Below are 21,486 nucleotides of genomic sequence, written 5' to 3'. Positions count from 1 at the left end.
TATATATATTGACTGAAGTATTTGAAACAAGACCGTGCTGCTCAACAATCTTATTCACTAGTAGGAACAGTTTCAAATGACAATTTCGAAAATAACGTGCATGTAAATGTAGGCCTGTCCAAATAATCTAAATCAATCATATTCATAAAAGAAAATAACTTGGAACACCTTTGGTGAAATCTCTTTATTTCATGTGATACCTTTCGGTGTTCTTTAATTCTCCTTTTTTATACAGCAGATATTACATTATTCACACAAACGTTGCTAAACACGACATATTTCAAATGGACAGACACTTCAGAATAGCACACAGTTCAGTTGAGTACTCAGTCAGTGAGGGATAATAGAACAGCTGTTAAGGTAAAGACGGTGGTTCGACGTAATTAAATACTCATCTACATTTTTTTGTAAAAATGTAACAGCGAAAGCATTGGTGTGTGGTGGGACATTTATGGCTGTGTTTAGTTGGTGTGTGTGTGTGTGAGAGAGAGAGAACGTGTTAAATGAGCAACTCATTTTGGTTAAGTGTACAAGGCAATTTTACGGTTGCTTGTGTTTCAAAAAAAATAAACACAAAACCAACGGTCGTAAACTGGCAATTGCGCTAAAGATGAACTTCACTGCACTTATTTTCACAGCAAGGGTGTTAGGAAGCGTTAGCTGTATCTGCTCTACAGAACGACTGTCAGCAGGCCTCTCTATCTTTACAATGTTGGGTCTTGATTCAGTGCACAACGTTGGTGAACAAACAAGCAAGGCATCGTTTTTTTCTTAACCATCTATGAAACCTGCATGATGAGCACGCCGTTCCTGCAATAGTGTGACGAAAACAAGACAACAATATACATCAATTGGATGGTGAGTAGGCAGACATCGTATGGGCCCAATGCATGTTTCCATTTAGAGTGTAAAAAGCTTTGACACCTGCTCACTCCATAGGCTCACATATGAACTTTAAAACACCTCTTCTCCTCAGACACAAGATGTGTTAGCATGTGTGCGGCTATTTGATGTAAGTCGCTGTGACAGATTTATCGTTTCAAAGTGTATATCAATAGATTTAGGTTAGTATTTTCCACTACGATGAATTTGGGATCATGTCCCTTTTCTAAAAATGCAAATCCTTGTTTTCTTAATGATTGGCTATACATCCTTTCTGCAGCATCCTTTTTGGGAGACCTGCCAAAATAACAAAAAAAGTTGCCATTGAAATAATCAGTCGATTACTACAGTAATCCTAAATGAAGTTCTTTGGCTGTTCATGCCTTGAAAATGTCCTGATAATGTCCCTTATTCATGGTCCCATAAACCATTAGGCCTAAAATAATAGCTTTGATTTGAGCCAACAATGAGAGGAAATAATATTCATAGTTTAGAGGGGAATCTTTTTAGAACAAAATATATCAAATCCTTGTGAATCACTTTGTTTATCACGGAGCTAGAATACTCTAGTTGACCCACTCCAGACTCGCCATTGGAAATAAAAGCAAAGATCCAAGGGACTGAGACCGTATCCCTTTAATAGTCACTTAAATAATCTCAAACAATAATCACTTCACAACAACGCAATAACCCAAGAGCAATTAGCTATGTCAGTCTGCAATCCTATATAATGTCATGCAGTTGGATGAAAAGCTGAACATATTCAGCTTTCAACCTATTCTGTGTTCGACTTTTAACCTTTAATATAGTTTAATATCTGTTAAATACAGAGTAATAGCACATCCACACGGTTACTCTGAAAAGTCACTGAGTCGAAGGGGCGGGGGTTCGAGGTTCTCAGGTCGATGGCAGTGAGCCATGGGTGGGGAGAGTGGCCACTGAGAGACAAGCTGTTGGTGGAGAGGAGGAAGGTCAGGTGGGGGGGGGGGGGGGGGGGGGTGTTTACTAGCAGGAGCAGCTGCTCTCCGTCACTGCCATCTCTGGTGGCTTCTCCAGTTTGATATCGATCACTGAGAGAGATGGTTAAGGAATAATATAAAATATTATTCTTTTTTTTTTTTTTATGACATTCCACAAATTTAACCAAAATGAAATCCATATGCAATAGATAACCTGGTTCTCTGTTATGTTTCCATCCAACCTTTTTATGCAATTAAGTACAAAAATTGCACGACAGGCCTGATACAAACAGCAAATGTTTCTATAAAAAAAACTTTCCAAATGTCTACAAAAAAAATTACACTAGGCAAGGTGGGATCTATGTCAAATAAATTAGTGGCGATAGAAACGCTTTTATGAGCAAATATTTATATTTATTATTTAATATTTATATAATGACCATATTGAAGTAAACTTGGAGTCATGTGACGATATGTTGTGTGGTCCTCCCACTAGGAATCGGGAAAGCATGCAGTTTATTAGGCTACAGCTGAAATAAGTGATGATCTTCATAGGGTGGTGAAAGTGCAAGGTGATGACCTTGATGCTCTTTCCAATAAATATTGAGCATCTTATTCTGGTGACATGATCAAAGCTTGGCTGCCGTTTGACAAAAATAATCTTACTCTTTTATCCATAATAATGTCATCATACCTAAACTGAATCTGCCAGCTGTTGGCTAGAGAGCACGTGCCAAGACCAGAGTGGGCACATTCACTATTTAACAACATTTTGTGTGACAAAACCATTTTTATGTGCACAACGTCATCACGCACAGCCTTTGATCAGCAACAAGTACATTTGATGGAAACATCTCTGGTGGGAAAACGTGTTTTAACGTGCGTCCTGTTTAATGCAGATGTTTTAACATGAGCATGAAATTCTGTTAATTGGATAGAAACTTAACTACTGAAGCATTTCTTGAGCGTTGATTTACATGTTGAGCTCAAACTTGCACCAAACCATTCTGGCTCGGGGCTAACCCCCTTGTGAAAGGATACTGTCCTCTTTGCTCTTCTCTGGTGTGCTATCCATCCCAGGTAGGGCTGCAGCAACACGGCGAAACAGCTGAGGAACCACAAGAAAATAACCTGTGTATAAAAACAGCCATACCACACAGCGCATCAATAACGTAAAGTTGGCCACATAACAGTGACGAACTACAGTACACCAAACATTAGGAACACCTTCCTAATATTGAGTTGCACCCCCCCCTCCATTTCACCCTCAGAACAGCCTCAAATCTTTAGGGCATGGACTTTACAAGGTGTTGAAAGCGTTCCACAGGGATGCTGGCACATGTTGATTCCAATGCTTCCTACAGTTGTGTTAAGTTGGTTGGATGTCCCTTGGGTGGTGGACCATTCTTGATACACACAGGAAACTGCTGAGTGTGGAAAAACCCAGCAGCATTGTTCTTGACACAAACCAGTGGACCTGGCACCTACTACCTGTTCAAAGGCACTCAAATATTTTGTCTTGCCCATTCACCCTCTGAATAGCACACACACAATCCATGTCTCAATTGTCCCAAGGCTTACAAATAATTTCTTTAAACTGTCTCCTCCCCTTCATCTACATTGATTGAAGTGGATTTAACAAGTGACATCAATAAGGGATAATAGCTTTTTCACCTGGTCAGTCTGTCATGGCAGGTGTTCTTAATGTTTTGAATTCTCAGCGTATATAGTAACATCTATTGGAAAGTATTTATATTTATTATATTTATATTTCCATTTAAAATAAACATACAACATATATTTGTACATAGGGCTACATGCATTGGACAAAACTGATATGGTTATTTATTACATATTAAAATCTTGGAAGATGTCTCAATAACACTAAAAACAATGCAAGAAAATGCCCCTACAGAATATTTAAAATTTTCTTGTTAACTTGTCACAAGTTGCCATGTAATTGTTCATATTTTATGCCCATAAAATGTCCATGATTCCATGCCAAACAGTGAGAAGCAGACATTTTGTGAAACGAGGCAAAATAAAAGAAAGACCCAACAACAACATGGAGCTAGACAGTGCAGTAAAACTGATGCTGAAGCGTTCTAAAGCAGTGGACAGGATTGACGACATGACTTGAGCACTGAGGGGGGTCACAATGTAGAAAGGACTAGGTGGACAAGTCTTGAGGAGCCAGGTGAAGAGAGAGAGGAGGGAAAACTATAAGTTGTGAAAGAGGCAGCTGACACTAGGTGGGCAGACTGGGCTGGACTATCCTGAGTGAACAGAAGCTCTACCTGTTTGACATTGTAGCCAGTCTTTGCACTGGTTTCAATGAACATGACATTCAGTTCCTTAGCTCTCTGCTCGCCCTCTTCAGTGGTGATCTGTCTGCTCAGGCCACCGCCGAGAGGACGGAGAGATAGACAGACATGAAAGAGGACAGGCAGAGGGGGAAGGGAGAGATGGAGAGAGAGGAAAAAAAGAACTAGCTCAGAGATGACAGTTTTTGGTTAGAAAGAGGTAAGTTTGGTCCCATCTCTGAGGAACAAAGGGATAGGAGAGGAAGCAGCTTTGCTGAGAAGAGCAAACAGCTTGACACAAACCGTACAATCACTCGTTCCACATTAAACCTCTAATCCACGTGGTACATCACAAATTCTTCTTCCTAAGGCAGAGCATAATGAGCAGTTCTGGAGGCTGTTTGTACACCTGCTGGTGGTAGCTGGACACCCACCTGTTTGACGTTATAGCCAGCCTTGGCACTGGTCTCTATGTACATCACATTGAGTTCACGAGCTTTCCTCTCTGCAGCCTCAACAGATACTTGTCTGCCATGGTCCCAGGGGGAGGGACAGGAGGGGAGGGTGGTGGCAGTGGGTTGGGAGTGGACACCAAATCAAAGTGACATGGGGAGACACCGGGGAGAGGGAACAAAATAAATAAATAAAACTTAAAATTTGACAAAAAAGGAAAACTCCACCCCAAAATTATATTTTGGTATTTGTTTCATTAGTCAATTGTTGACGTAGTCCAAAAAAGTTTTGCTTGTCAGCACTCAAGTTTCAAGATATGTCACTTTCAAAAAACATAAATCATCCCTGTATGATGCATATTACAGGGATGATTTCTGTATTTTGAAAGTTACATATCAGAAATGGAGTAACTCCAGCATGGAGTTCAACAGATCAAAATCAGAAAACATATGAAAATGTACAGAGCCTTGCGAAAGTATTCGGCCCCCTTGAACTTTGCAAACTTTTGCCACATTTCAGGCTTCAAACATAAAGATATAAAACTGTATTTTTTTGTGAAGAATCAACAACAAGTGGGACACAATCATGAAGTGGAACGACATTTATTGGATATTTTAAACTTTTTTAACAAATCAAAAACTGAAAAATTGGGCGTGCAAAATTATTCAGCCCCTTTACTTTCAGTGCAGCAAACTCTCTCCAGAAGTTCAGTGAGGATCTCTGAATGATTCAATGTTGACCTAAATGACTAATGATGATAAATACAATCCACCTGTGTGTAATCAAGTCTCGGTATAAATGCACCTGCACTGTGATAGTCTCAGAGGTCCGTTAAAAGCGCAGAGAGCATCATGAAGAACAAGGAACACACCAGGCAGGTCCGAGATACTGTTGTGAAGAAGTTTAAAGCCGGATTTGGATACAAAAAGATTTCCCAAGCTTTAAACCTCCCAAGGAGCACTGTGCAAGCGATAATATTGAAATGGAAGGAGTATCAGACCACTGCAAATCTACCAAGACCTGGCCGTCCGTCTAAACGTTCAGCTCATACAAGGAGAAGACTGATCAGAGATGCAGCCAAGAGGCCCATGATCACTCTGGATGAACTGCAGAGATCTACAGCTGAGGTGGGAGACTCTGTCCATAGGACAACAATCAGTCGTATATTGCACAAATCTGGCCTTTATGGAAGAGTGGCAAGAAGAAAGCCATTTCTTAAAGATATCCATAAAAAGTGTTGTTTAAAGTTTGCAACAAGCCACCTGGGAGACACACCAAACATGTGGAAGAAGGTGCTCTGGTCAGATGAAACCAAAATTGAACTTTTTGGCAACAATGCAAAACGTTATGTTTGGCGTAAAAGCAACATAGCTCATCACCCTGAACACACCATCCCCACTGTCAAACATGGTGGTGGCAGCATCATGGTTTGGGCCTGCTTTTCTTCAGCAGGGACAGGGAAGATGGTTAAAATTGATGGGAAGATGGATGGAGCCAAATACAGGACCATTCTGGAAGAAAACCTGATGGAGTCTGCAAAAGACCTGAGACTGGGACGGAGATTTGTCTTCCAACAAGACAATGATCCAAAACATAAAGCAAAATCTACAATGGAATGGTTCAAAAATAAACATATCCAGGTGTTAGAATGGCCAAGTCAAAGTCCAGACCTGAATCCAATCGAGAATCTGTGGAAAGAACTGAAAACTGCTGTTCACAAATGCTCTCCATCCAACCTCACTGAGCTCGAGCTGTTTTGCAAGGAGGAATGGGAAAAAATGTCAGTCTCTCGATGTGCAAAACTGATAGAGACATACCCCAAGCGACTTACAGCTGTAATCGCAGAAAAAGGTGGCGCTACAAAGTATTAACTTAAGGGGGCTGAATAATTTTGCACGCCCAATTTTTCAGTTTTTGATTTGTTAAAAAAGTTTGAAATATCCAATAAATTTCGTTCCACTTCATGATTGTGTCCCACTTGTTGTTGATTCTTCACAAAAAAATACAGTTTTATATCTTTATGTTTGAAGCCTGAAATGTGTCAAAAGGTCGCAAAGTTCAAGGGGGCCGAATACTTTCGCAAGGCACTGTATATACATTCACGGGACGAGGGAGGAACCAGGCTTTGACAAAGGCTTTACACATACAACGGTTGTCAAAATATGTCGACATTTAGTTCAGGGACCACATTACTGTTTACCACCACACCAACTACACTCGCCACACACACAATGTACCTTTTATCAGCCAAGTCTGTTTTGTTTCCCACAAGCATGATAATAACATCACTTCCTCTCTCTGTTCTGACGTCATCAATCCACTTTGAGGTTTGCTGGAAGGAATTGAGATCTGAGGGGAAGAAAATTAGCAACTTGGAAAGCATACAAAATGAGCATGACCACTTTAAATATCGTGTGAGGTATGAACTCTGCAGTGAAAGGGTTATTAATAAAGTTAGACACATTTGCAAATCAGAACAGTCGTTGCTCTTCATTGGAAGTACAGTTGATTTCAGTAGAGTAGCCAGGTGTTAGTAAGCAAAAGTAAACAGTAAGTTAAGTTTAAGCACAGAAAGGAATTAGTCCCCACGCCACTGTTAATACAAGGGAAAACTCCCTAATCCCCATGAAGTTGCATCATTAAAGTCCCTACGTGGTATAGTGACACTGTCAGCCTCCAATAATAGTTAACACTACTCATACACTGAAAGCTGTTGTGATTTGCTACTGTGTTATAGAAGAGGACAACCTCCTTCCCAATGTAATGTCCCAGTGGCCCACAACCCCTACAGTGATGAGGGCACAGCTCTAACTAGGCCAGGAGGCTCTGACTCACTGGTGATGTCATAAACCACCACAGCAATGGTGGAGTCGCGGATGTAGCTGGGAATGAGGCTACGGAAACGCTCCTGTCCAGCAGTGTCCCAGAGCTGAAGCCGGACCTGGGGATTGGGATGGAGGAGGAGGAGAAACGGGACAGACGGAAAGGGGAAAATGGAGAAGAGGATTGACATAAAAAGAGTTGCAAGAGAACAGCAAGGCAGCAGAGGTGAAAAATGATCATGCATCCTGGAATAGGAAACGCTTTCCCCATGCAGCTAGCAGATGACCTGTTCCCAATGTTGATCCTTTTTAGTGACCTATTACGGATGGCAAATGTTCCAAATCAATGCTTTTGGTGCAATTAAAGTCAACCAAACATTGCTGGTAACCTCTGCTAGCCTTCTCCCTATTCCTTAGAAAAGCCCCTTTTGGGACAACATTTCCACAACCACCACTGGATGTACTGAGCTTGAGAGTTCCATCATCCCCCTCTATAGGCCTATTTGCACCTATTGGGAAAAACGTAGAGGAAACATTGCACTAACAAAGTCATCTACAACATCTACTCACTTTAGAGTAGAATAGAATTTGCAGGGAAAGGAAGCCCTGAAGCACCAATAACCTATTTCCTGATCTGGTTCCTCACTGATCACAAGCAAGTCTGGTTCAACTCATTGCTACAGTCCAGTGACGTTGCCAAGCTGTGGAAATACTGTTTGCCCTGTTCTCCCCTTCCATCCACTGAGAGAAGGGCAGGGACTTGATACCTACTTGCTATGTCATAAACCACCACAGCAGCGGCTGAGTCTCTGATGTAGCTGGGGATGAGGCTGCGGAACCGCTCCTGCCCGGCCGTATCCCACAGCTGGAGACGAATCTGTGGCCAACCACACAACAAACCGAGGAGCGGACACAGTTCCAAACCCAGCCATGGGGATGGAGGGAGGGGTGGACAGAGGGGGGGAAAAAAACGTATAATGATGATGGAACTAAAAACAGAATCACTGGCTACATGAAAAATTATAATTAAACTGCAAATTATAGTTCCTCAACGTCCATACTAAACAAGCAGTCTAGTTGGGATGAGATAAAAAGCTGACTACCTAAGCCCATTTTTGACAGTGGCATGTAGAGGGATATACAATGTTTATGCATGGGCACAAACTCAAGGGACACGTGAAATGGTTTCAAATGAAAGGCTCCAAGTGATGCAATGACATAGAAACAAAAGTGGTACTTACCGTACGATCTTCCAGGTACATCGTTTTTGATAAAAAGTCTATGCCAATTGTAGCCTGCAAGACAAAAAAAAAATATTCTCAAACATCACATGACCATACTACATTCAACAAAAAGCAGAAAAGGGATGGCCTTGTGTCCTTATTCTTTTCCAGCTTTGTAGCAGATTTTATGCAAGCTACTATCAGGTTAGAAAAACAGAACATTTCCCCCAAGCAAAAGAACCAAGAGCTTAGAACAGTATTACGCATTAGTTTACATGCAATAAATAACCAGTACTGTACTTGAGATGAGGTAATGTACCTGATAGGTATTGTCAAAGCTGTCATACATAAACCTGGTGATAAGTGATGTCTTCCCCACTGTAAAGACAGACATGCAGAGCAGAGAGCATTTAGTTTACATTTTGACATTTAGGCAATTCCACAGTAACAGAATGATACAGAGACTGATTTTTCACATAAAAAATGTACGTGCAAAGTTAAATAAACCATACAACTACGCACAATGACGACTTATGACAATTTCCACAAACATTTTTACAAAAACATGTTTACTTAAAGAACAGCGCAGATGCAAAGTCTGCTAACAACAGCAATGTTCTTTGTAATGGTGCAGGCACACCAATAAATCTGACTAGTTACTTAGCAAAGTAGGAGGCCGTTCCTTTTCTTGCTAGAACAAAAGACGCCTACTTGTAGAATCGCAATGCTCGTCAGTGGCCGAGAACTGGACTTTGAGCCAATCAGAGAGCACAAACCGATACGTGAAACCAACAGAAGTATATAACAAAAATGCACTTTTCCCAGTGTAATCCACCACGTCAGAATTGTTCTAACTAAAAATAACGTTAGCATCGCAACACATAGGGCGTTCACTCACTGCTATAGAATGTAGGGGAAACGCATGTCAATTAGAGGGAACTACTAAATAAATGTCAAAACGTAATTCTCTTTGCACAAGGACTCTGAGTTTAAAAACTTGGTTGAAACTTCAAAACGTGTATTTGTGTGATCTGACTCAATGTAGCAGAATTAAATAGACACAATCAATTATGTGGGTGCTAGATTGACACAGTTCAGTCTCCTTTGCTGGCTGCCAGTGTTGCCAACTCCTCAGTAAGAAAAGTAGCTATTGGCTGTCCTAAAAGTCGCTAGAAGACGCTAAATGTCGTCATCTCCTAATTTGCATAATTTACCATGTGCTTGTAATTGTGATGGATGCTGTAGGAGAGAGGAATAAACGTTGTGGGAGAGACAAAAAGTGAGTAAAAATATATGTTTAGAACTACAAACGAGCAAGCTGGGGCGGCAGGGTAGCCTAGTGGTTAGAGTGTTGGACTTGTAACCGGAAGGTTGCAAGTTCAAACCCCTGAGCTGACAAGGTACAAATCTGTAGTTCTGCCCCTGAACAGGCAGTTTAACCCAGGCCGTCATTGAAAATAAGAATTTGATCTTAACTGACTTGCCTAGTTAAATAAAGGTAAAATAAAAAAGCTGCAGAGAGTGGCACACAGCGAATAAGAACCAAATATTTGAAGCCATATTCCTCCTTCAGCACTTTATAGACCCCATTGTTAATCCCAGAGATTCTCTTTAAGACAACACTTCGAGGAAAGCCACAACACCAACTCAACAAGCCCAAGAAATGTTGATACTAAAGTGTCACTAAAGTATCTTATCACAACCCCCAGGTACTTAGAAACACTTACATCTGTGGACTCATTGAGGAGGAGGCTGAAACGCTGGTCACCCACATCTGCGACCAACTTTTTCAGAAAGTATGGTCCTCTTTAGCAGCAGTGGAGTCTGAGAAAGCAGCTCTACATGCTTCTCCAATGTGATCACATGCCAGCATGGAACAGTGTTCAGTGATAGCTAATGCCACTTTTTACCATAAATGGCAGCTTGTTTTGGGTGGAGCTGTTATAAGGCTTTGCCTTTTGAGTATGTTTTTGAGTTGTCATGTGTTTTTTTACATCACTAAGTTTGTTGTAGAAATTAGCCTTACAATACAGGTAGTATGCCTGTGTATCACCTCCAATAAACAGCTTCAACCAGCCATTTTCATTCAGGGTTTGATTCCAACTCCTTTCTGTATTTTTGAGTGTGCAGTTTAGACTGAGACATGATGAGCTAGCCAGCTAGAAGTTTAGCTTTTGTCACAGAGAGGCACACACACAGTGGACAAGGTGAGTAAGTGACTGAGGCTGTGTGAGTCAAATGCAGTGATTTATTTTTGTGCAGTGATCTATTTTAGACAAAGAACATTTTACATTTACATGCCGCCCTGAATGTAAGCCAGGGCTGGGTCGGCCAGTGGTGGCTTCCCTCATGCGCGATTCATTTGCAGTATGGACAACTAAGGGGTGAACATTTGCTCTGACTGCAGCGCGAGGACTGGCCTGCCTGTGAGTGCTTTGGGACAGGGGTGGGGCCCACGGCAGCAACAGCTGCTCATTGAGAAGAGTAAGAACTATAGTGCTTTCACGTCAGTCTCTCCAAAAGTCTCCAATAACATCAGAAAAAGTCGCTAGATTTGTCGCAAGTCAATTTTTAGAAAATGTTTCACTCAAGGGGTCTGAATACTTGCTAAATATAGCGACAAAGTCGCTAAGTTGGCAACACTGCTGGCTGCTGAGGTTGATGCAGAGAAAGAGGTCAGTGAGTGTAGCAGAGGGGTGATTGTGTAGCACGTGAGCTAGTTGACAGGTGACTGCTAGGCTCTTAATTAATCCTTCCTCAAAAACCCATTGGAGAAGGTGGTCAGAGAGGAGGGACCTTGTACCTTCTCCTCCACTAGTTGCAGAGATAGGATGCGAGTAATCAAGGAAGATATCAAATCAAACAAAGCCTAGTAGTAGTGCTGAGCGATTAAACTAACTGAAAGTTATTTTTTGAACAACTGTTGGAATTCAAATAATTGAACAGATAATTGACCATGTTCTTTTTTGGGTGAGCTCAATGCGCACATAGCAGTTTCTCCAGAGATAAAATCAGATCCAGCCTGAACTGTGTCATGTTGTGGGGAGTTATCGTTTCCGACTGGCCAATATTCTACATAATTACCACGTTGTATGTGCTAAACAAACTACAATGACCATAATCCATTGCGCATCTACTTTTCCGGTCTGTGTTTCTTTTAGGACTACTGTGGAAGAGAGAAGAATGTGCGATCCTGAGTGATAGCGCGTAGCAGTTGCTTCCCTCTACCTGAAAATACATGATCAAAGTCTGGGTTTCCCAAACTCGTTTTGGTTTTTGCCCCAGCACTACACAGCTGATTCAAATAACGTTGATAATTTGAATCAGCTGTGTAGTGCTGGGGCAAAAGCCAAAACGTGCACCAAGGGGAGGCCCCAGGACAGAGTTTGGGAAACCCTGATCTAGGTGACTGATAGTTGGTATTCAGCAGTCATAAAATTAGGCCTTATTTACTTCGAAGAACTACAAAATAGTTGATAGTCAGACAGCATAAGCAGCAACTCTATAGAGATGAAATGACTTGAAATTAAATAAAGTAATCAAATGTTAAAATGATAAGCAGTAACAGGCAGTCACTACCATCATGGGACTTTTATTAATTGTTTTATACCGTGTTACAGCATTCAACTCACATAATGCATTTAGTGTAAAAAATTAAATTGAAACTAAATCGCTCGGTAGTACCTAGTAGACATCGTGTGATGTCACCCACCCCCAGGGAGCCCAACCAAGATCATCGTTTTTGTAGGATAATGGATGCGGATTTGAGTTTATGGATGGGGTTGCATCCTAGGTCAGTCATGCAGGGATTGTTACACCCACACTAATGATCAAGGACATCAGCTTCACATCTGTAATATCAGACAAAATGAGAGCGAGTGACAACCAAATACAGACAAACAGGGAATGTTCAATGAAAAAAAAAAAAAATACACTATACTTAATTCAATAAAACACTATTTTATATCATAAAAATAACACCTATATAAGTGGTTATTGGGTATAGACATCCATCTTACTCCAAAACAAGACATGATTGAATAGTAAAATGAACAGTGTCAAATACAAATAAATCAGCAGAATGTCAAGGCTGGAACAGAAACCTGCACACCCAGTAGCTAGATCTCTAGCAGCAAGTTTGGCCATGCATGTTCTACGTCTATGTATTGTCAATTATAAACAGTATTTTATTTTTAGTCCTACAACCAATTCTAATGAGTAAACCAATAGCATATGTATAACCTATTGGAGACAAACCCTTCAGTCTCTCCAGCACTTGGGACTTTCATCAGCAAACAGGGTTTAACAGCTTTCGCAGGTCTCTGTATCTGAAGTTAGGAAATTATACCAGTGATAACATTTAAAATTTCATTGCAATTGTGTTTTTCTATTGTCATAGTTCTCTCTTTGGGACTAGCCAAGCGAGTTAGTGAACACTGTTGTTTTTAGCAGATAAAGCTAACGTTTGTGTCACAAATTAATATTGGATGGCTGTCTATTCTATTTATACATGTAACATCAGCTAGTTAGCTACCTAGAAAAGATGGTTAACTTGATAAAAACTCACCAGTGTGCTACACATCCTGGCGCCGCCCCCACCTGCTGCTGCTAACGTTCCTATCCATGCAGGCAATGCAGCCCACTGGGATGCTTCTTTGGGAAATCAAGAAACTAATTTTCTAAACTAGATTTGATCCCGGCCGTAAGGACCATCCAACCCACAAATACTATGGTCAAAATGCTAATTTTAACCTTGAGAAAACTACACTAAGTTAGCTAGCTAGCCATTTACAAGCGTGATGGAAGAGCTGTCGTTTACAAACACACCAGAAGTTCTTTGGGGTTCCAGTGTTTACTTCCGCTCCTCCTCAAAAAGCTGTTATAGGTATATAAACTATTCTGGGCCCTCAGAGTTTCACTCTGGACAGACAGTATTTGCACAAGGGATAAGAAGTAATCAGGTATTTTATGTTGTTTCCACTGGATCAGAGCATAAAATGTTTCCCTTCCACGCCAAGGCTCAGCAGTTATCGAAAGAGGGAGAGCTGGAAAGATTTTTCAAAATGCATTGAGGAACTATTGTCATTCTCAATGGATGTAAAACCAAATCCAATTTTATTTGTCACATGCGCCGAATACAACAGGTGTTGTTGACCTGACAGTGAAATGCTTAAAAATAAGAGTTACGAAAAGATGTACTAAATAAACGAAAGTAAAAAGAAAATAACAATAATGAGGCAATATACAGGGGGTACTGGTACCAAGTCAATGTGTGGGGGTACAGGTTAGTCAAGGTAATATGTACATGTAGATAGGGGTAAAGTGACTATGCATAGATAATAAACTGTGAGTAGCAGCAGCGTCCGGGTAGCCATTTGATTAACTGTTCAACAGTCTTATAGCTTATGGGGGTAGAAGCTGTTAAGGAGCCTTTTGGACCTAGACCTGGCGCTCTGGTACCGCTTGCCGTGCGGTAGCAGAGAACAGTCTATGACTAGGGTGGCTGGAGCCTTTGGCAACTTTTAGGGCCTTCCTCTGACAATGCCTGGTATAGAGGTCCTGGATGGCAGGAAGCTTGGCACCAGTGATGTGCTGAGCCGTACACACTACCTTCTGTAGCGCCTCGCAGTCAGAAAACAGACTTTGTTGACTTGCTGTTTGAGGTGAAGAAAAAATTACTTTGAGAAGCTCCATAGCTTTAGTGGTAGTGAGTTAAGATGATCAGAAATACTTGCAGACATCCTCAAAATGGGCATATTTGCGCATAGACCAGGTAGCCTAGGGCAACTTTTATGCGTAATCAGGTGCACAGCCTTACTCAACATTGACAGGAGCTCTCCAAACAAAATACAATGAAAAAATGAAGAAAAAAACTTGAATTAAATAAAACACTTGTTTCTCAGTGTAGCATAGGTTGAGCCTTGCAAACAACTTGTCCACTCCGACAATGAGAACAATAAGACTAATAATATATTGAATGCATTAACAGAAATTACTGTAAATTATTTATAATCTGCAATGTTTGTTTGATGGGGACTAATGGTAAAATGTACTACAGGTGATATATGTAATGGGGTATTGATAAACACTCAAAGGGCAAACAATTTACACAATGAAGTTATGAAACAATGAATGCGCACCAATCCACGGGAGGGAGTGTCATCTGGAGAGCCACACTCCCATTCTTCTTAGACTGTCCACTGAGACAGGTGCAAATGAGACAGGTGTCTCATAAGGCATGACATGTATATTTGCGACCGCTAAACTAAAACAATCGACTAAATGGGGTCAGCCCTACTTCGCACTCATCATAAATCACCTATCGTTATTCATTGGATTATTCTCTACAATATAACCTTAATATGCTTGTACTTAACAATATTGATCAACTAGTTTGAGGTGACCGATTCAAGTTTAGACCACGCAGCTCTTGGTTGTATCTCTTCCATTGTCGGTGTTGGGAGGCATTTCCATGCTTTGGACCAATCAAAATCTACTTCATACCCTTGTCATTTTCATCTCCAGATTCTTGGCTTTCATTGGTGATCAATCTAAATTGAGAGGCCATATCAATGGCGATTTAAAGGGAAATATTCCAAAATACACCATGAAAACTGCAACAGATTGCTTTCAGGGAGGGTAGACATTGACATTCAGTCTGTTAGCTTTATAAATATATACACTTAAGAAAAATATAAAACACAACATGTAGAGTGTTGTTCCCCAGTTTCATGAGCTAAAATAAAATATCCCAGAAATGTTCCATACACACAAAAAGCTTATTTCTCAAAAATGTAGTGCACAAAATTTGTTAACATCCCTGTTAGTGAGCATTTTTCCTTTGCCAAGATAACCCATACACCTGACAGGTTTGTCATATCAAGAAGCTGATTAAACCTGTTAAGTCTACCCCCTCCTTTTTCGAACATTCTGTTAAAAATCGCGCAACTTTTCAGCGTCCTGCTACTCATGCCAGGAATATAGTATATGCATATGATTAGTATGTGTAGATAGAAAACACTCTGAAGTTTCTAAAACTGGTTAAATCAGCTGTGACTATAACAGATCGTGTGTTTCATTGAAAAGCGCAAGAAAAACTGCTCTCTGAAAGCTAAAAATTATTTCCATGCGTCACTTTCATGGGTTGTTAAAAGGGCACAAAATGTATTATCGACCTGCATGCAATTCCTACAGATTCCACACGATGTCGCCATTGTCGTCATTTTCAATTGAGTTTTTTTCTTGGTAAATCCAACTAACTGGATTCCGTTTCTTCCGGTCTCCACCAGGATGTTTTGAATGTGCACATTGGCAGCCATTGATTTGCAGACGAGGAGCTATTGAATATACATCGCCCTGTAATCATTTTGATAGATTATAAACGTTTACTAATACCTAAAGTTGGATTACAAAAGTATTTCGAAGTGTTTTGTGAAAGTTTATCGTCGACTTTTTTAATTTAAAAAAATGACGCAGCGTTTAAAAACAATGTTTTTTTCTGAATGACACAGCTTCCATAGAAAGCTATTTTGGGTATATATGGACCGATTTAAACGAAAAAAAGACCCAATAGTGATGTTTATGGGGCATATAGGAGTGCCAAGAAAGAAGCTCGTGAAAGGTAATGAATGTTTTATATTTTATTTCTGCGTTTTGTGTAGCGCCGGATAAGCAAAGTCTTTGTTTACGTCGCATTCAGGCATTTTGAGGTGTTGCATGCTATCAGATAATAGCTTCTCATGCTTTCGCCGAAAAGCATTTTAAAAATCTGACTTGTTGGCTAGGTTCACAACGAGTGTAGCTTTAATTCAATAACATGCATGTGAATTTTGATTAAGGTTTGAGTTTTAACGAGTACATTTAGCATTTAGCGTAGCGCATTTGCATTTCCAGGTGTCTACTTGAGACATCTGCGTCTCAAGTAGGAGCAAGAAGTTAAACAGTATGATCCTTACACAGGTACACATTGTGCTGGGGACAATTAAAGGCCACTCTAAAATGGGCAGTTTTTTCACACAACGCCTCAAGTTGAGGGAGTGCGCAAATGGCATGCTGAGTGCAGGAATGTCCTACCAGAGCTGTTGCTAGTGAATTTTTATGCTAATTTCTCTACCATAAGCCGCCTCCAACGTTGTTTTAGAGAATTTGGCAGTACGTCCAACCAGCCTCACAACCACAGACCACGTGTATGGTGTCGTATGGACGAGCGGTTTGCTGATGTCAACATTGTGAACAGAGTACCCCATAGTGGTGATGGGGTTATGGAATGGGCAGGCATAAGCTACGGACAACCAACACAATTGCATTTTATCAATGGCAATTTGAATACACAGAGATACCTAGGCCCATTGTCGTACCATTCACCCGCCGCCATCGCCTCATGTTTCAGCGTGATAATGCATGGCCCCATGTCGCAAGGATTTGTACACAATTCCTGGAAGATGAAAATGTACCAGTTCTTCCATGGCCTGCATACTCAGACATGTCACCCTTTGGGCATGTTTGGGATGCTCTGGATCGACATGTATGACAGCGTGTTCCGGTTCCCACCAATATCCAACAACTTCGCACCGCCATTGAACAGGAGTGGGACAATATTCCACCAGCCACAATCAAATATATGCAAAGGTGATGTGTCACACTGCATGAGGCAAATGGTGGTCACACCAGATACTGACCGGTTTTCTGATCCATGCCCCTGCTTTTTTTTTTTTTTTAAGTATCTGTGACAGGTGCATATCTGTATTCCCAGAAATGTGAAATCTATAGATTAGGGCCTAATTAATTTATATGAACTGTAACTCAGTAAAATCTTTGAAATTGTTGCATTTTGCATTTATATTTTAGTTCAGTATATATGCCCAATTTTGTTTTGTAGTCTGCGGATTTCATTTAGAAAAAGCCCATGTTATCACACTAACCTGCAGCCACTAGCTAGCTTATCAGATGATGTTGGAAGTTAGCTCCGTTCTGCTCGCAGAGCGTGACAGTTTTACTGAGCACTTATTTTTGACCATGGCCGCGATGACAATCTATTCATGCTAATCATGCTAAATTATCAGAGTAAATCATCTGTAACATCTGAACCGTATATGGTAAAGACATGGGTATGGGCTATTGTTTTTCTGATGTAATTCTCTATTGAATAAACATTTTTATAAACCTTGAATGAAAGAGTACAACAGTGGTCACCAACCTAGTCGATCAACAAACATTTCAGTAGAAAAGCCAACGATAAAGCCTTGCATGCTTATTTTTTTTATTTGTCTTGCACTGTTGGCGCTAGGTGCACTTGATTCAGAAGCCCTGTGCGCCAGGTCCGGGAGTGTTCCCATTTTTAACCTTTTCATTTGTCTGAAGGGATAAACTGACTACCCGGGGGACTGGGAGAGCTAAATTAAGTGCACCTACTGCGCTGGCCAATCCGATGGCTCAAATCACAATGCCTAAAGCATCCACGACCCCACAGCAAAGTTTCATACTAGCCTATGTGAGATTTCATAAATTTGTAAAACCATGACCATTGAGAGACTGTCAAAGAATACAGCAAACACATTTACAAAACGGCTTCTCCCTACTTCCACTACAACCAGCACTGCATCTGCAATTAATTAGTAGCCAAGTGTATCGATAGGCCTGCATTTTATTATTAGCAGCTCGTCATGTTTATTTTAATATCAAGGATTATTTCACTTACTCTGGTCATAGAAACAACATGGATTTGTGCATGAGGCAGAAATAATGCAATGCTACTCGAGTGTCACCATTAGGTGGAAGACTTCCCTCTCTCTGGTCAGTCTTATCAGAGGGAGGGAGAGAGCAGGGACCGTGAGAGGCAGACCCTCTGCTGCTGCTTTTTTCCCCCCCCTCTCTCGACTGACCAGATGCAGGTACCATCAGTCCAGGAAAATAAAAAAAGCGAATTATTTGCAAATGATTTCCATTTATGCGGAGTTGTGCCTCGGAAGTGATACAACTGATCAAATGTTTTTATGAAAGCTCGAGCTATGAAATATAATACGGTCTGAGAAGAACAACATTGGCAGGCCAAGCATAGCAAATAGTAAAAAATCTGGAGGAAATATTCACTAATGTTGGGATGTGTTTTATAAGCAGACTCCAGCTCCAGACTGTGCGTTGTCAGGGAATTACCACACACCTCAGTGGTTGAAGTGACTTGAAATTTCACTTAACACAAACCTCATTCCTACAGAACTGTCTTTATTTAGGTTACTGTTGCATAGTCTTACATTTTTTTACTCATATTTTTTAAAATCCGAGCAGTAGATCTCAAACTGATCTTGAATCAGAAAAGGTTGACAACTGCCCTAAAACAAAGCAACCCATCTACTCAGACTCTTGCCAGCTAACAGGCAGCTGCTTCATTCAAAAACAAATCAATTTTTATTTAATTATAAATGTTGCTAGTTACTAACCAGGTGGCTACAACTAGATGACTGGAGTATCAACAATGGCTTACTACAAATTCTAGTTAGCCAAATAGCAATAACATTAGCACAGCTGGCTAGTTAACTTACATTAGCTACAGCAGGCACAAGCCAAACAAACTACTGCCACTATGTGGCCTGGAGTATTTCAACAAAACGGAGGTAAAACCGCAGCTTTTTTAAACCCAGAGGCGCAACATCGCGAGATTTACGGGAACGCTTACGAACCAGATCAGGCCGGGGTTAGAGAAGTCAAATTCCTCGAAATCTAAAGGCACAACCTAGATTTGAGCCAATGTCTTAAGTAGTTGAACATGTCATTACTCCAATCTCGTGGAAATTACAAATGTTCGTCAAAAACAATACATCGAAGGAGCGTCTTTAAATTTGACGTCCTGCACAAGAGCATTTAGGCGCGAGACGACCTTAGACCCGATGACCTATTTCTGCGCAGCTAGCCAGTGTCGCCATGACATCTACAAGTGTGATCGAGATGTATATTAGAGAAGCAGTTTTTGCCTATCTTTGGTAAAAAAAAAACTGTTCAATGTGAACAACAAAAAGTTAACTGCCGACACTGGGCAGGGGTTCTAAGTACCTAACGTTATCGGCAGTCAGAGGTCTCTGCGCCTGACCCTTAATTTTCAGTGGAAAGTGCTAAGGCGTCATTCTGCATACAGACGTATGGTTTGTTTAATTTACAATCATTGTTATTTGTTTAGCATACAATAAAGTGAAATATCTGAGTCTCTGCATTATTCTGTACCATAGAATTGTCAATTGCTAAATTATGCAGTTACCATAGAATTGTCAATTTGCTACATTATGCATGAGCATCTGCGGAACTGCAATTTGTGGAGGAATAGTAAACGTAGCCTATGCAGAGTGGCTTTATTATGAGCATTTAGCTATTAAACAATTGAATATACTGACAGTGACCATGCGTTAAGCGGTCATATTGTTTATTTGTATGATAACATAATCTAAAAACGAATCGATAGACTACTGAACCCACGGCGCTGAGCTGGCAAGGGTGGAGCCACGAATGAAGGAAACAGCTAGCAAGCTAAAATGGACTGGAAAAATCAACACAGTTTTGAGTCTCTGCAAATCTAAATTAATATTTATCTGCGGAAATAATATGCCTCGTGTCTTGATTGTAAGCGGCCCAGTGCGTTTCCACCCAAGCTAACGCGTTACTAGGCTCCCCTCTGCTGACAGACGTGGCTTAGCAATGTTAACGTTAGCTAGCTAACAGTACCTAACTTAAAGTTAGCTATATGACTCCACACAAGCTGAAGCTACAGTAGCTGGCAAGTAAACATAAAGCATTCATGTAACTAGTTGGCTAAATAAGTCTAACTACCCAGCAGAAGTGTAACTTCAACAAACGTTAGTGAATGACACCGACAATTCAGTAACGTTCTAGTAGTGTAGCTAGACAACTTAGTTACAGGGTATGCATGACTTGGCTAGCTAGCTAAATACGTAGGCATCTTCTTGGGCAACATCTCAAGCAACACATTTTCCTGATTAAATTGGAAAGCTAGCAAGTTCCCTTTACGTGTTATAGTCATTGGCTAAATTATACCTACTAGCTAGCTAACCTAACGAGGCATCGTCTGAGTTGTTTAAAGCCTCATCGTTCTGCCTCGGCCTGACTAGCTACCGTACTGTTAGGCTAATGCCAGCTGGCAGTACTCACCAAAACGCCCCAAAACAAATAACCACATAACATGCCCGAAATTACTCCTCCACTTACCACTTTGCTCGCCTAAGAATACGAGCTTAAATTTCCGCAGGGGGTTGCCAAACTCTCCGCCGCCGGTCGTGGTTGACATCTTTATCAAAAGATAAACAACAGCTAGCTATATGGCTTGTTTTCTATGTTGTCTCGATAGGAAAGAGTCGCAGGGTAGTAAAGCCAGAGACCGTAGAGAAAGCGAGACACCCACTCTTCTTCGATGGAGTTTAGCCAATGTTCTTCTTCGTGTGAATTTCCGGAAGACTAGACGCTGTGCTGTTTATTGCTGCTTTTCGCAAGTCGGATTGCGACTTGCACATTCTGGTAAAAACATTTTTTTTTTTAAATTGCACCACAAACTAGCCCTGCACCTTACCTATACACTATCCCCATCCCACTACTTTGGCCCTAAACGATTCTACACCAAGCTGTTGGCCAGGGAGGATGGGACGCCCTCCCTCAAAACTCCCTGTAGATCTTCTGTACTAAAATCTCTCACACCCAACTATTTCTCTGCTGCTGCAACTACCTTACCTATCTGTGACTTCCACTCCGTCAATGCAGTGCAGTTGGCCACCATGGCTATAAACACAAGAAATCCAACCTTACTGAAACTCGTCCTCTCAATCTGTCTCTTCAGGCCTACTCACGG

At 40.9% G+C, this 21,486-nt stretch overlaps 1 protein-coding gene across 4 annotated transcripts; it reads right to left on the bottom strand.

Moving 5' to 3' along the window:
- Positions 1 to 169: 169 nt before the first annotated feature.
- Positions 170 to 21,255, bottom strand: LOC139366238 (RAB41, member RAS oncogene family). Of its 4 annotated transcripts, none has more exons than XM_071103497.1 (8): positions 20,853 to 21,255; positions 8,962 to 9,020; positions 8,661 to 8,714; positions 8,191 to 8,296; positions 6,835 to 6,946; positions 4,579 to 4,672; positions 2,883 to 2,949; positions 170 to 1,952 (listed from the first exon to the last, which is right to left on the bottom strand). In XM_071103497.1, the coding sequence occupies exons 1-8, from the start codon at positions 20,929 to 20,931 to the stop codon at positions 1,888 to 1,890; spliced, it is 636 nt and encodes a 211-aa protein (XP_070959598.1). In that variant the 5' UTR covers positions 20,932 to 21,255; the 3' UTR covers positions 170 to 1,887. The 4 variants fall into 4 exon arrangements, with proteins under 4 accessions (XP_070959598.1, XP_070959599.1, XP_070959602.1 ...); XM_071103498.1 differs by lacking the exon at positions 8,191 to 8,296 and adding an exon at positions 7,433 to 7,538 and having other exon boundaries at positions 20,853 to 21,136; XM_071103501.1 differs by lacking the exons at positions 4,579 to 4,672; positions 8,191 to 8,296 and adding exons at positions 4,139 to 4,232; positions 7,433 to 7,538 and having other exon boundaries at positions 20,853 to 21,136.
- Between the last annotated feature and the right edge of the window lie 231 nt (positions 21,256 to 21,486).

Source organism: Oncorhynchus clarkii, chromosome 14 (genome assembly GCF_045791955.1).
Source record: "Oncorhynchus clarkii lewisi isolate Uvic-CL-2024 chromosome 14, UVic_Ocla_1.0, whole genome shotgun sequence".
NCBI classification, from domain to species: domain Eukaryota; kingdom Metazoa; phylum Chordata; class Actinopteri; order Salmoniformes; family Salmonidae; genus Oncorhynchus; species Oncorhynchus clarkii.
The sequence above is the reverse complement of the archived record's forward strand: the minus strand, read 5'-3'. Positions and strand labels throughout refer to the sequence as shown.